Here is a 15,053-nt window from a genome sequence, read left to right as displayed (position 1 = left end):
TGTATTTTTAAGTTTCAGATTACTAAAATATTTCTCATAAAAATTTGTTGAGCATGTAGTAACTGCAGCGCCTGTATCCAGTTCCAAAGTATGTATTTTTCCATTTAATAATAAGGTTATGTTAAATTTATCACTGTGTATGTTATTGTTAAATATCTTATGTATTTCATATATTTCATCTTCCTCGTTGAATTGATCCTGTACTAAGTCAAGTTGTTTTTGATCTTTGAAACATACCGATTGTATATGTCCCTTTATCTTACATTTCTTGCAAAATAGTTTATCTTTCAAACGGCATTGTCTTGCTGTATGGTTTTCTTTGCCACAGCGAAAACATTTTATTTCTCTCTTCTTCTTGTGATATGAATTGTATGATTTATTTATATTTTTTCTTTTGTATGTATTTATTTTTGTAGGTTGCTGTATGTTTGTTTTAATTTTGAAATGATTTGATTTTGTTGAAATTTTGTTAATGTTTACTTGGCCAGAACACATTTCTTTTGTTTCAGCTTTTGATGTCTCAATCGCCATTGCAATCTTAATTAAATCATCAACCTTTGTAGATGAGCTTTCTTGTAGTAATCTTTCTTTTATTTCTGTACTCCGGAGACCTCGTATGAATTGTACTCGCAGATGAGTTTCAAATGTGCTGTGTTGACAGCTCGCACATTTAAAGTTACATTTTCCCCCTAGTTCTTTTAAACCAGCAACATAATTCGAAATACTTTCACATTCGTATTGTTGTCTTAAACAAAATTTGTGCTGTTGGGCTACTTCACCGGGTTCAGGTGCGATATGGTTTTTCAATAATTGTATCAGGTCATAATATGATTTAGTTTTCGGAGAATCAGGTGCTGTAATATTTTGTAAAACTTGGTAGTATTTAGGACCAATGCAGTTCAGAAAAATCTGTGATTTTGTTTTATCATTTGTGACTCCTTTTAAATTAATGTAATTTTCTAACCTTTGTAAATACGATGCGAAACTTTCATTGTTTTCGTCGTATGGTTGTAATGTAATTCCACTCACCGATTTATCCGTATTTTGTAATTGTTGTTGTAATTGCGCTTGTTGTACTTGAATTCCTCGAATAGTTTCTAACATTTGAGATAATACTTGCCCCAATTGCTGTTCCATTTTGCGTACTTGTAATGTGTTGTATATTATTGTAAAGGAAAAAAGGAGGTTGTGAAGCGGGTTATCATCACGGGATGTGGAACCCTTGGAACAAAGGAAAAGGTGTTAGGAGCACATGGGTCGACGTACGCACGATGTTCTTCACTTGATTATTAGTATTGAATTTCCACTTCCTCCGTCCTCGTCGCCAATCTGTTATGTATGTCGGGTTGTATAATAGAAAGCAATTAATCTCAATGTATATTTTATTTCATGTAACAATTGTAAATAGTAATTAACAGAAAAGGATTGTATAGAATGCCGTGTATAAGACCAATGTAAAATCAAAGATGTCTTCCCGAAATATAGTGTTGCCAGATGACGCTGTGTGTACCACAGATTATTAATATCCAATTTATGGTGCCAACAGTTTTTATGAATAGTGTAAGTTACCCTTTCCCGCACCGAAATCGGCAGAAAGTTTTTAGAACATATGCCAGCGTACTCCATCCATTACTTAATGATCTAAGGTTGAAAAGTAGGTTTTTAATAAATAAGCACTCCCAGAACAATTGATTTATTTAATAAATGAAACGTTACCAATTTAAATTTCGCGCTGTTATGTATGATGTGCGCATGCCTTTATGCTCTAAGGCGCATGCGCAGGTTTTAATTATGTTATAATTTTAATAAAATAAATAATTTAACAAATTCAATGATGTACCTATACGGACCTAACGGTAAAGAATACGATTTTAATAATATTCGCCAATTTTGCATTTTTGCCCAAAATTTAAAAAAAAATATTTATAAAAAAACTAAAGGGCACCTAACGAAAAAATTGTGGGACCTTAAAGGACCTAACGAAGACCTATCGATTAAGGTCATTTTTGACCCAAAGTTCTATGGATGGGGTGCTAAAGTGTATTTTTTTATACCCAAAATTTAAAAAATTATTTAAAAAAACTAAAGGGGACCTAACGAAAAAATTGTGGGACCTTAAAGGACCTAACGGAGACCTATCGATCAAGGTCATTTTCGACCCAAAATTCCATTGATGGGGTGCTAAGTTTGCATTGGTACAGAGTTAGTATTATGTAAATTACGTTCTATGTTTTTATACAATTGTTATAGAATGTGTATTGTGTAAATTTAATTAACAAATGATAATTAATCAATGGATTGAATCGAAATTTTCCATATTAAATCATCTACTGTCGAGAAAACAATAGAAATAAAATATTTTTGAACTGAACCTTGAGATGTCAAATAAAGTGTCATTCTGAATGACATTAGACATATGTCAGATGTCTATCGATTTCGATAAATCGGCATTCGGCAATCGGCTATTGATAAAGTAAATAAAAGGCTCTACGATAAAAGGTTACGGTAGATACTTACTACTTTTTGATTTTATGTGTGAAATGGGAATTCATAAAATATTAAATTCATTCCAATTTAATTATAGATGTTGAGTAATTAAATGAAAATTTTATTTAGAGATTTTTCCGTTAGGTACCTATTTATTTCATATTCTTCATTTCCCTACTGTGTGAAATTTCTTAAATTTTGTTAGAAAATTTTATTTTATGCTGCTTTTATGCTTATACTTTTTATTCACACTTCCAGGTTAAATAATTATATTTCGACTAATATTTGAAAATTCTACATTGAAATGTCGAAATCTCGAGGTAATGATAATTGGAAAAGAACACACAACCCAAGAGGCAGGGGATGGAGCGGAGACAGGCAATCTGGACATCGCAGACCTCCTGGATTAAGAGGAAAAGAGATTGGAATGTATTACAGAAATCTTTATAAAACTCAAAAGAAAAAAGACCCAAAAGTGGTAAATATGATAACTAATTAATATTATTATTTATAGGTTACTTCAATTTACTTTCTAAATATCAAACGATACACTCACTCTTTCCATTAAAAAAACCGCATCAAAATCTGATGCATAATTTTAAATATTTAAGTAAACAACAGGACAGAGAACACGACTGTGTTATACTTTGTGGTGATTATTAAATTGATATTATCCACATAAAATTAAGTACATGTTAGTTATATGGTATACCACATATTACATGTTAGTTACATTACTCAAAAACAGTACTGTGGATGGGGTGGTTTCAATTATTTGTTGGATTGATTGACAGTATGTTTGATTTTTCACTGTATGGATTAGCCAATGTCAACAGCTGATTGTGGATTAGTAAATTTTAAAAGTAAATTTGTAATTATATTATTATTTTTTAGATGAACCTCAAAATTCCTGCTACTATACTAACAGAAGTTGATAACAATTTGACAATTATAGAAGAAATTGCATCAAAAGAAAATATATCAATAGCAAGCATGAATGATATTTTATTTCAAAACTTTAAAATACCAAAGAGCGAAAAAATCAAAAGAAATGAATCTGATTCAAATATGGACAGTGAAAATGATGATGAAAGTGCATGTAAAGACCAAAAACGAAACGATTCTGCTGAAAATTTAAATATATCCTTTAAGAATTATCAATCTGCTGCTAAGGATAAAATTGTAAATAATGAAGAATTAATGGAGGTTGATCATGGGAATAAAATTACAGATAAATCTGATAAAGAAATATCAGACAATGCTAGATCATGTATTACAGATTCTCTCCCTACAAAAAAGGAGTCAAGTAAAGAAAAACCAGCATCTAAACCAACCAATGAGAAAGTTTTTGCATTAAGACAAGAAAAGCATTTTAAATATGGATATGAAGACATTATAACAGGAACATTTCAGGAGAAATTAGACGAAAATCTTTCAAATGGTATCCCAATATTATCATCAGATGCAGAAACAAATAATCATAATGAGTTGTTGCATAAAGAATATAATAATATGTTAACAATTTCTGCATATAAAAAGATGTTGGAGTTTCGTAAAATTTTACCAGCATATAAAAAAAGGGATCATATTTTAGATGTAATTGATAAAAATCAAGTTATTGTTATCAGCGGTGAAACTGGATGCGGAAAATCAACACAGGTATTATTTATTTGTATCTAAAAGTAAATAATTACTAAATTTTTTTTAATAATAAAAAGTAACATACCTAACTATATTCATATCAAAAGATTCATACATATTAAATTTGCACTTACATTAGTTACATTCATCTTATTCAAAATTCTTTCAGATACCTCAATTAATCCTCGATCAGGCTATAATAAGTAAAAAGGGTGCCAATACAAAAATTCTAGTCACGCAACCAAGAAGGATAGCAGCTTCATCTCTTGCCATGAGAGTTGCTAATGAAAGAGCCGAAAAGCTTGGAACTTCTGTAGGATATAGTGTAAGATTAGAAAAGCAAGTATCACTATTACTATATAGTATAAAAAAGTCGCTTTTTCTGTCCCTATCTATGTTTTAATCGTAAGCGACGGATTTTGATGCGGCTTTAATAGATTGAAAAGGAAGGTCTTAGTGTACAATTTATTAGGTTTTAGACTAAGCGTGCGAAGGCGCGGACGGAAAGCTAGTTTATTATAAAGCCATGTCACTTGCTGCTGTTGTCCCTATGTATGCTTAGGTCTTTATAATAGAGAGATAGAGTGATTCAAGAGTTCTGACAAAATCATCTGTTATTTTTAATCAGATTACTGCTATTGCTGTTATTGCTTAATCAAATTATTTGAAACAAGGCCTAAAACATTTTTTATATAAATAATTGCTCGTAAATTTGACTTCATTGGCCACGGGTTATGAGGCATTAACTAAAAAGTATAAATAAATTTAGTTACTTATTTCTCGTGTCTTATATAATTCTTCAGAGTGGAACCGAGAACTAGAGGGAGTATCATGTATTGCACTACTGGTGTTCTCTTAGTAGAATTAGAAGTAAATCAAGCATTAACCAACTTCAGTCACATAATATTGGATGAAGTGCATGAAAGAGATTCCCACATTGATTTAGCTATGTGCATGTTAAAGCAGGTAATTTATATCAATTTTTAATGAATGAACTATTACTTCTTACTTGCCTCTTCTATATAGATTACGGCTTGGGCTGGGCTTTTTTGCATTATGTAATTAATTACCTTATGATGTATAAAATATACAAAATATATTTTCAAAAATTGCATTTAAACTGAGAATTTTTCTACCATTAATATTTACATATTAAATCAATTAATTTTAGATATTAAAAAAACGCAATGATCTGAGACTTATCTTGATGAGTGCGACATTGGATGCCGATGTACTATCAAACTACTTTGACGATTGTCCAGTCGTTCATATTGAGGGACTCGCGTACCCTGTAGAAGATGTGTATCTAGAAGATATACTGAAATTCACCAACTTTAAATTGGAAGAAGAACCGCCAAAACCTAAAAAGCCAATATGGATGAAACATAGAGACAAGGGTAAAGCTCACGTCGATCCAGATGAAATGGAGAAAGATATACAATATAAAGCAGAAATTGGTAAGATTAAAGATACCATCCTAGAAAATTTTTGAATTTTCTTTTCAGTAAAATTATAATGTAGTCATAATTATTTTGAAATTGTATTAAAAGCATTTTTAGAGTGATTATTCATTTATAAAATAAATCTTTAACTTATTTACATAATTAAATAATAATTAATCTTTATTTTTCCAGCACCGTGGCTTGAGTCAGTTAAAAAAGATTTGACGCCTCATGTCTATAAAACGCTTCAAGATTCACGAATAGAAAAATTGAACATTAATCTTATACTTGAGCTGCTAATTTATATCTGTAAAGGAGATCCGGGCGCAATATTAGTATTTCTGCCAGGAATGGGTGAAATTGGCAAGCTGATTAGAAGTATGGAAACTAGCAACCAGTTCCCGAGTTCGAGATATGAAATATATCCGTTACATTCAAAATTAGCTACATTGGAACAACACAAAATATTTGATAGACCTCCCGATGGTATACGAAAAATAATAATCGCAACAAATATCGCTGAGACTTCTATTACCATTGATGACATTGTGTATGTTATAGACTGTGGTAGATTGAAAATAAGTGGATTAAATGTTGTCAAAAATATATCTACCTTAGACATACAATGGGTTGCGAAAGCTAATTTGCGACAAAGGTAAGAACTATTATTATACAAGTTTGTATTTTGAATATATCTTATTTCTGTGTACAAGTTTGTACTTTAAAAAAAAAATATTAGCAACTTCAAATATAACATTACAATATTGCTCTGCCTTCTGAACTATGTAATTAGAATATACACATCCTATTTCTGCCTTATAAAGTACAGTTTAAAAAATTAATTGTATTCTATTAGGAACTAGGCATCAATTAGTGCCATATTTATTTGTAAAGGTACCCAAAAAATTAATTTTAAAAATTAATTTTAGACGAGGTCGTGCCGGACGATGCCAGCCTGGTATTTGTTACCACTTATTAACTTCATACCGTGCAAATCAGCTCCCCGACAGACTGTTACCGGAATTGCAGAGGAGTAATCTGCTAGAGCCAGTATTGATGGTGAAGAAACTGCGTCTCGGTATGGCCGTTGAAGCTTTCCAAATGGTGCCTTCGCAACCAGCTAAGAGCACTGTTGAATGGGCTGTGCGACATTTACAAAAGTGAGTCCAAACGAGACATTGTGAATAACGAGTTTTATTCCTTGGAGATTAGAGTATTAAATTGTTAGTGTTTTTTATTTTTATTTTAATGATTTTTTTTTTTCTTGAAATTAGTGCATATTGATATTCCAAAAGTTGCCAGGGCGATTTATCACGTCTGTCTTTGAATATTCTTTGACTGTGTAACGTAGATTCATAATAGTATGAATAATTACCAATTCACACCTTTTATATGCGTCTATGCGTTTACGCATACGTTTTTTGAACCATATTTGTTTATTATCTACAGATTTATCGACTGCATGTTAAAACTCATTAAATATATAGCTATTAATAAGTTATCTTTCAGATGTGGAGCGTTAGACGACAAGGAAATATTAACTCCCCTTGGCTGGCACTTGGCCCGGCTGCCCATCCACCCCGCGGCGGGCAAGTTACTGTTGCTAGGCGCTCTCTTCGGTTGCCTCGATAGAGCCGCTAGTGTTGCCGCTGTGTGGAGTTTTAAAGACCCCTTCCAGCTTGTACTCGGTAAGTTATTGTTATTAAGTAAAAAGCTTCCTACTCTTGTACTTGGTAAATTAGCAAATTACTGTTTATAAGTAAAACAAAAAAACAGTAAAAGCCCAGCATTTTTAGATGTAGGAAATTTTTGTAATTTTGCTTTTTTCGCAGCTCTGATGTCATAGATGATCGCCTACATAATATATGGTGTTTATGTTACGCTCAAAGACAGAAACGCTGAAAAAATAGCTCATTACGCAAAATTATAAAGCTTACTAGTCATACTCATTAATGTAATAAAGTTAATTAAATACAGAGCTTCATAAAAATAGTAAACGATAACTCGTTTACGTAATATGAATTCAAATCTTTAAATTCAACTATTAACAAAAGTCAAATTCTAGGCAAGGAGTTTGAAACGAAACAGATAAAACGATCCTTGGCTTTGGGCGAACCTAGTGACCATGTGGCCATTTCTGAAGCAATAATGCAATGGGAAATGCAACCAAACAGGGAAAAGCGATCATTCGCATATGAAAACTACTTATCAAGCAATACATTGGAATTACTCCGCGATATGAAAAGACAATTGGGAGACAATTTGAAGCAAATGGGATTTTTGGCGAACGGCGATATACAGTCAGAGTGGGAGAATCGTAATTGGAATAACATAAGCCTTTTCAAAGCGATAGTTGCTGCTGCATTGTATCCTAACTTGGCGCAAGTTCAGTAAGTTCTTTTATTTAAGTATAATTTTACTCACTCTCAGTAATAATATAAATTAATTATTAAATAATGTCAACAACCGAAGATATTACAAAGGCGTGTAATTTTTTATTTTACATATATCACAATATAATAAATAATAATTTATTTTTTAATTCAGTTGGCGTAATTTGAGAAGTTACAAAAGGCCTGCAACGATAACCGCATACTGTCCAGAAGACGGTAAGGTGAAAGTACATCCCAGCAGTGTGATGACGCAACAAACGTCCAGAAAACACGTGCCTACTAGGGAACAGCTTTGCAATAACCCTGGTGCGAACTGGCTTGTGTACTGGCTTAAACAGAAGTCCAGTGATTTGTTCCTTATCGAAGTTACTCTTGTGTACACGCTACCTCTGCTGTTCTTTGGAGAGTTTTTCGTTCAGGACGGTAAGATATAAGTATTGAAGTAAAAATTTTCATTGTTCATATTTTTTCACGTTCATACAAGTATTTAAACGTCGGGATATATTATCTAAAGGACCTATAATTAAAATAAGTTGATTTAAAAGTTGTAAATTAATTTTATATGCATACTTATTAAGTATTATATATATACTATTTTATTTTTGCATAGTATATTCTTTTTAATATTTACAGATCCCGACGATTCAAACAACTGTTTTATGACCATGTCAAGTATAAATGTGCGATGCGATAAAAATACGACAAACAGAATTCTCAAACTTCGTTATTTGCTCGACAAAGTTTTAGCTAACAAAGTTATGACGACGAGTACACGCCATTCCGTTAAGCATAGTGAATTTGAAGAACAAGTTTTAAAGTAAGGCTTATCATTATTGTTTTATCTTACTAATAAAATGTAACCCATTCGATATGCAATGGATTAGTTATTGCAATAACCTATCTTGTTTTTAAGATTGACGTTTCATGTGAGCAATAGCAGGACACAGCTATGGTAGAAAATGGTTGAAATTTATCCATTGTTTAACTTTTTATTAGTAAGGCCGTTAATGTATAAACATTTACCCAAGTTTTGCTGGATGCACTACTGTTTACATCGAACTTGAGTGGGCATGCACAATTGCACAAGTTCTATGTAAATATGAGGATTATTGACTAAGCTGACATAATATTATAATTTATACCTACTGAGAAATTTTAAAAAGATAAATTTTATAATAATAAACGGAAACGAAAGTAAATTTTGAAATATTGCTACAATATTTGCTGATATACCAGCATTCATTCCAATAAGACAATTAATTATTATACCTATAAAAAACACGAAATCAATAGGAATTCCTTCTATAATTTAAAAAGCATTTCAATATTTTAAAACTATATAAAAAATTAACCAAATAATATAGCAAATTTTGTATGTTTCAGCGCTGTGATACAACTTATAACTGCTGAGGATGAACAAGCTGAATATTACGATGACGGCTCCTTTTCGGATACGTCAGACAAAGATAATGCTTATTAATATTTTTTAAATATGAACTCTAACAAAAGAGCAGAGATCACTTTCTTGAAGCTCGTCGTCGAACATGAGCATTGAGCGTTCACATTGTAAATAAATAAATATTTAAATGATAAGCCTTTTTTTTTCACTAATAACCTTCATCATCTGACTGAATCGGAATAATTATAGGTAGGTACCTACAAGGGTACCTATAATACATACAATACATTATAATTTTACACCTTTACCAGATTCCGAATATACGAAACGTGGCAACACTTCATATACAACTTTATCAGTCAATGGACTAATGACCTTGATTAAAATTAAAACAGTTGATAGCTAACCTCTCTACACAAAGTAAACAACCAAGTCATAGCAATGATGCAAAGAAATATTCAAGCAAGTATTAACTAAAATAAATAGGTACTACAACATGTTATTTTAAATTATTGTCTAAAATTGAATTTCTATTACTTTTAGAGAATATTATTTCGGCCTTTTGTCTTGTCCAGATTTATAAACACAAAAAACCAATATCTCATAATAAATGAAGAAAATGGTACTAGAGAAATTACTCTTAATCATGAAAAAACTAAGTAAGTACCTAATAACTAGGAGAATATTATTATTACCTACCTGTTTTTTACAATCTCTAAAAAATACTGAAATATGATAAAATATTTTACTGTACAGAAATTCTCTTTCCCTCGATATGATGAGCAATCTTATTGAAGCACTTAACCACAATAATAATGAACAATCACTAAGAGCTATTGTGTTATCAGCAAATGGTAATGTATTTTCAGCAGGACATAACCTGAAGGAATTAGTAAGTTCTCATTTTAGATGATTTTTTATGCAATTCAAAATCCATAATCAATATGAATTTGGTTGTAAAATATTTATTTATTATGTAATTTTTTTCCTTTAGTTTATTATACTTAATTATTAAAACTTTATATTTTTGTCAATAAGCAACAATCTACTGGAGTTGACCAGCACAAGCTTGTATTTAATAAAGCATCTGAATTGATGACATCGATAATTAAGAGTCCTGTGCCAGTAATAGCTAAGGTAATTATATGCCATAGTTTTCAATATATTAATTTATACTTTTAAGCAGTAACAATATATTTATAGGTGCATATTGTTAGGTAAATGGATTTGCAGCTGCAGCGGGATGCCAACTGGTTGCAACCTGTGATATGATTGTTTGCTCTCAAAATAGCAAATTTTCTACACCAGGGTATGAAATTAATATTGACTACAGCATTTAAATATCCATTTTAATGCATCACTTCTATTGCTTTATAAGTCTAATAAGAATGTTGTTATAAATTTACTTATTTCCTAAGTTGTAGCACACATAGTGTATAGAATTACACTACTTAGGTTGTAGCAACCTTAAGTGAAATATGTAACACATTTCAGGGCAAATTTTGGTATTTTTTGTTCCACACCTGGGATTGCTGTTGGAAGAAGCGTACCTAAATCTCGTGCAATGTATATGTTACTAACTGGTTCGTAGCTAACCTTTGCCCTTTTGATAAATAAAATGTTTTTTATAGGTATTATCTCATAATATTTTTAACAGGTGAACCTTTAACTGCTCAAGAAGCATATGAAAGTGGACTTGTTACTAAAGTTGTGCCAGTTGAAGAGTTAGATAGTGAAGTAAACAACATCATAGACAAAATTAAACACAAAAGCCGCAGTGTAATTGCTCTTGGTAAAGAATTCTATTACAAACAAATTGAACTAAACATTTTCGACGCTTATAAGTTGGGAGAGGAAATAATGGTAAAAAATATAAATTCAAGTGATGGACAAGAAGGAATAAGAAGCTTTGTTGAAAAAAGAAAGCCTGTGTGGAATCATATTATGTGAGGATAATAAATATGATTAAATAAAATACTTTTATATTTACACCTATATTTATTTATAAGGTACTATAATAAACATTTAATGATATCCAAAGCGAACAAAAATGTAAGCAGACTACTTCACATTTCGCACATATATACAACACAAAATATAATATGTATGTAGCTTATTTTGTATCAATACATTCTTTGAAAAACATATAAAATCAATGTGTGGAATATAAACCATACTATGAATAAGTGCAGTGTGCATTTTATTAACTAATGTTTATGGATTATTGTCTGAGGATAAAAATGTTTATTCTCAATTAACAATGTATCAAATTCATAGAATTTTTTTACACAAAATTACAAAAAATACTTGTGCAAATTTTTTCTTTACAACTAATGAATGATATTTTTTTTTATATGAAAGAACTAAGAAGTCATCTATATTTTTTCATTCTATTAATTGAAAACTTTGAGAAAGTAAAGAAACTTATACATAAAAATTTTGAATATTAAAAGCTGTATAAATATTTGTCAATTAAATTTAAATGGAGACCTAATGAATCTTATAATCTAGAAGTAATTAAAAAGTATAAGATTTGGTATTTAATCATGACAGCCCAGAATATGCTTCATACAATGAACCCAAAATAACTATGGGACATTGTTCATTTTGTTGCAACTTATTATTTTTATTTTTCTCAACCATGTATGTAATAAAAGTTCATAGCTACAGTGTAAACTTTAAATAACGACACTCCATTTAACGTCAAACTCCATATAACGTCAAGATTTCTCGACTTTGGTTGGTTTATATTGTTGTCTATACAATAATACACTCCATATAGCATCACGCTCACTCTAATTAACGACCACAATAAGACATTACCAATTACTAGGAAGTACTGACTAAGTTGCCGAAATCAATGAAAATGTAGTTGTGTACATTCTTTTTTACTGACATACCGAAGATTCTAAGAAATGCAGTCGTTTGTTTGATGTGTGAATGAACTTACACATGTTCACCTCAACTACTTGGCCTTCGTTAGTTACACGTTAAATAAAAAAATTCTGCATGCCGAAGAAGATGGACGATCTGCCAAAAAATTGAAGAAACCTCAATATGAAGACCTTGATCAAGTGATGATAACATGGTTTCATAGGCAATGTCAAAATAATATTCCTGTCTCGGGACCAATCATGCAATTTTTCCTTTCTTTCCATTTAACGACCACTCTCTATAACGTCGAAAAATGCATGGTCCCTTAAGTGACGTTATATAGAGTTTATACTGTATTTTAAAATTACTAGCATCAATGACATTCAATGTAAAAGTGTATGATTCAATCCAATTTCTGATGTATGCTACAACAATATGAATTGGTAATTTGATAATGTAAAATACTGCATAATTATGGCAAAATTATAGCATACTTGAATAATATAAAGTTACCCATTCACAAAAGCCACAAAATTTTATAGACATTGAATACATAATCATAGCTCTCGATATAAAATGCAATGGAAAGTAAGATAATAAATCTGACTCTTACATTACACAATAAATATATTGGTATATAATTAAATTACATACAAATTTTAGTCTTTCAATTCAAGTTAGTTTGACAGCATTTATAATATGTTGTCCAGCCTTTTGGGAATGTGTGGTGAACTTTCCCAAGATCCCTGTTGGGTTTCACTTCTTTGCTAGTTCATTGGACAGCCAGTCCAACCCCTCATAAAGACCCTGGCCTTGAGTTGCACATGTTGCTTGGATATACCACTACAAGAAAAAAATGTATTAAGAACAGCTAGGATTATTGAATATTATAGAAAATCTATGACAATATACTCACACGTCGGTTTCTTAAATTGTTAAGATTCAATGCATTTGTAAGTTCAGCTGCTGTCATAGCATTTGGCATATCTTGTTTGTTCGCAAACACCAGAATTACAGCATCCCTTAGTTCATCTTCTTTCAACTATAAAAATGAAAATGTTCTATAAACCTCAATAACAAGTTACATATTATGAATGTTGTAAATTTTTTTGACTGCACTGACTGACTTACCATATTGGCTAGTTCGTTCTCAGCTTCTGCTATTCTTTTAGTATCACTGGAATCGACAACAAAAATAAGTCCTTGGGTGTTCTGGTAATAGTGACGCCATAAGGGTCGGATTTTATCTTGGCCACCGACATCCCAAACAGTGAAACTGATGTTCCTGTACTCGACTGTCTCCACATTGAAGCCAATGGTTGGGATTGTTGTCACAATCTCGCCCAACTTAAGTTTATAAAGTATGGTAGTTTTTCCAGCGGCATCAAGTCCAACTGAAAAAAGATTTAATTATAATTCAAATTTTCACAATTCTTTCATAAATACAATTGTATACGGATTTAGAAGACAATAAAATACGTTCTACGTATGTAATCTGAACATGGTGCTGTCATCACTCACCCATTAGAATACGCATTTGTTTTTTTCCAAAGAGCCTCGTAAAAACACTTGAAATAGTTAAACCCATTTTGATAATTTACCCAAAAGCTAACGTATATATATAAGAAAAGATGAATCACTTTTAATAAAATATTTCCTCACAATTTAGCAGTACCTACAACACATATTCCACAACACCATACAATATACGTCAATTTCTGATTCGTCGACGCATTGAACGTCACAGATTAAAACAGACCAAAGAGAATTAAAATCACTACGTTTAAAACAGACCTCAAAAAATGTTCACGTTCGATTGTTGTCAATAATATAAATTATCATTATCGATTTTGGATGTTTTCAAATAAGAAAGTTTCATATCTATTACCTTTCATAAAGATAAAACTACGTTTGTTGTGAGATTTTTATCACCACGTGACCATAACGCTTAGAAACGTTTACATATTGATTTCTTCTCTAAAAGTAGGTAACATAGAAATTGAGATTTTCTGCTAATTGGCTAATTATGATGAATGTTTATGGATATTTGAAAGATTTAAATATACACGAATATAATTTTAAATATTTAACAAAAAAGACTAGACACCTTTTATATTAAAGGCCCTACTCACGGTTCAACACAACCAACAATCTGCTGAAACAATTTGTTGCAGTCGCGATTGAGCGTTCTCTACTCACGATTCATCCAACCCTCAATCTGATGACACAATTTCATTCCGCGATTGCTTGCCACAACGTGTGCACGTCACGTCAACGTCACGTTGATGCCTGGCCTGATGCTAAACCTCAACGCAATAATACGCATTATTAATGGATATACTAATTTATGAAATATAAGATAATTATCTTTGTAAAGCTTGTATTTTTTCCAATTTTATTGATAGATTTCAAGGGCTATAAAATATAAACATCTTCCTCAAATATGTAAAAATGTCTTTCCCGCGTTTATCTCAAAACCGCCATTTTGCGATTACTGCGCAGCGCGATTGAGCCGAGATTGGAGCAATCACAATACTCACGTTTCAACACGCACACAATCTGCTGAGACAATTTGTCGGGTTGCTTCCGCGCCGATCCAATTCGCAACATGTTGGGTTACGCCCCCAACGTGCCCTCAACTATACTATTCACGACACAATCTGTCAGCTCACTGCAGATTGTGTCAATAGATTGTTACTGAAATTGAATCGTGAGTAGGCTACTTTACTCTCAGTGATGTATATTCAAAGTATATTCAACATATAGATAAACCCTGTGGATAAACCTCACTCTTTTACATATAACATAAACTTAGAT

At 31.3% G+C, this 15,053-nt stretch overlaps 3 protein-coding genes across 4 annotated transcripts; 2 read left to right on the top strand and 1 right to left on the bottom strand.

Annotated features, from left to right (window-relative positions):
• Positions 1–2,449: 2,449 nt before the first annotated feature.
• On the top strand, positions 2,450–9,556 carry LOC123698043 (ATP-dependent DNA/RNA helicase DHX36). 2 transcript variants are annotated; one of them, XM_045644633.1, is made up of 13 exons: positions 2,450–2,499; positions 2,746–2,965; positions 3,382–4,146; positions 4,298–4,467; positions 4,932–5,094; positions 5,300–5,585; positions 5,763–6,225; positions 6,500–6,730; positions 7,080–7,258; positions 7,636–7,960; positions 8,118–8,386; positions 8,597–8,780; positions 9,347–9,556. In XM_045644633.1, exons 2-13 carry the CDS (start codon positions 2,792–2,794, stop codon positions 9,441–9,443), a joined length of 3,306 nt encoding a protein of 1,101 aa, XP_045500589.1. In that variant the 5' UTR covers positions 2,450–2,499; positions 2,746–2,791; the 3' UTR covers positions 9,444–9,556. The 2 variants fall into 2 exon arrangements, with proteins under 2 accessions (XP_045500589.1, XP_045500588.1); XM_045644632.1 differs by lacking the exon at positions 2,450–2,499 and having other exon boundaries at positions 2,700–2,965.
• Positions 9,557–9,710: 154 nt separating this feature from the next.
• Positions 9,711–11,736, top strand: LOC123697897 (enoyl-CoA hydratase domain-containing protein 3, mitochondrial). The gene is made up of 7 exons (XM_045644468.1): positions 9,711–9,824; positions 9,906–10,021; positions 10,119–10,254; positions 10,401–10,499; positions 10,580–10,671; positions 10,857–10,945; positions 11,020–11,736. The coding sequence occupies exons 1-7, from the start codon at positions 9,804–9,806 to the stop codon at positions 11,310–11,312; spliced, it is 846 nt and encodes a 281-aa protein (XP_045500424.1). The 5' UTR covers positions 9,711–9,803; the 3' UTR covers positions 11,313–11,736.
• Positions 11,737–11,991: 255 nt separating this feature from the next.
• On the bottom strand, positions 11,992–13,956 carry LOC123697898 (ADP-ribosylation factor 2). The gene is made up of 4 exons (XM_045644469.1): positions 13,758–13,956; positions 13,368–13,630; positions 13,153–13,278; positions 11,992–13,079 (listed from the first exon to the last, which is right to left on the bottom strand). The coding sequence occupies exons 1-4, from the start codon at positions 13,822–13,824 to the stop codon at positions 12,993–12,995; spliced, it is 543 nt and encodes a 180-aa protein (XP_045500425.1). The 5' UTR covers positions 13,825–13,956; the 3' UTR covers positions 11,992–12,992.
• Positions 13,957–15,053: the final 1,097 nt, after the last annotated feature.

Source organism: Colias croceus, chromosome 15, assembly GCF_905220415.1.
Source record: "Colias croceus chromosome 15, ilColCroc2.1".
NCBI lineage: Eukaryota > Metazoa > Arthropoda > Insecta > Lepidoptera > Pieridae > Colias > Colias croceus.
Note: the sequence above shows the minus strand (reverse complement) of the source record. Positions and strands in the feature narration are given on the sequence as shown.

What these genes read in the sequence shown, in the direction of transcription:
- LOC123698043 (XM_045644633.1), top strand. Translation starts at nt 2,792, where the DNA reads ATGTCGAAATCTCGAGGTAATGATAATTGGAAAAGAACACACAACCCA. An exon ending in GATGCGGAAAATCAACACAG is followed by an intron (nt 4,147 to 4,297) that starts GTATTATTTATT and finishes AAATTCTTTCAG; the next exon opens with ATACCTCAATTAATCCTCGA. An exon ending in GCTGTGCGACATTTACAAAA is followed by an intron (nt 6,731 to 7,079) that starts GTGAGTCCAAAC and finishes GTTATCTTTCAG; the next exon opens with ATGTGGAGCGTTAGACGACA.
- LOC123697897 (XM_045644468.1), top strand. Translation starts at nt 9,804, where the DNA reads ATGATGCAAAGAAATATTCAA. An exon ending in CTGTGCCAGTAATAGCTAAG is followed by an intron (nt 10,500 to 10,579) that starts GTAATTATATGC and finishes GCATATTGTTAG; the next exon opens with GTAAATGGATTTGCAGCTGC. An exon ending in AATGTATATGTTACTAACTG is followed by an intron (nt 10,946 to 11,019) that starts GTTCGTAGCTAA and finishes TATTTTTAACAG; the next exon opens with GTGAACCTTTAACTGCTCAA.
- LOC123697898 (XM_045644469.1), bottom strand. Translation starts at nt 13,824, where the DNA reads ATGGGTTTAACTATTTCAAGTGTTTTTACGAGGCTCTTTGGAAAAAAA. An exon ending in AGAACGAACTAGCCAATATG is followed by an intron (nt 13,279 to 13,367) that starts GTAAGTCAGTCA and finishes TCATTTTTATAG; the next exon opens with TTGAAAGAAGATGAACTAAG. An exon ending in ACAATTTAAGAAACCGACGT is followed by an intron (nt 13,080 to 13,152) that starts GTGAGTATATTG and finishes TTTTTCTTGTAG; the next exon opens with TGGTATATCCAAGCAACATG.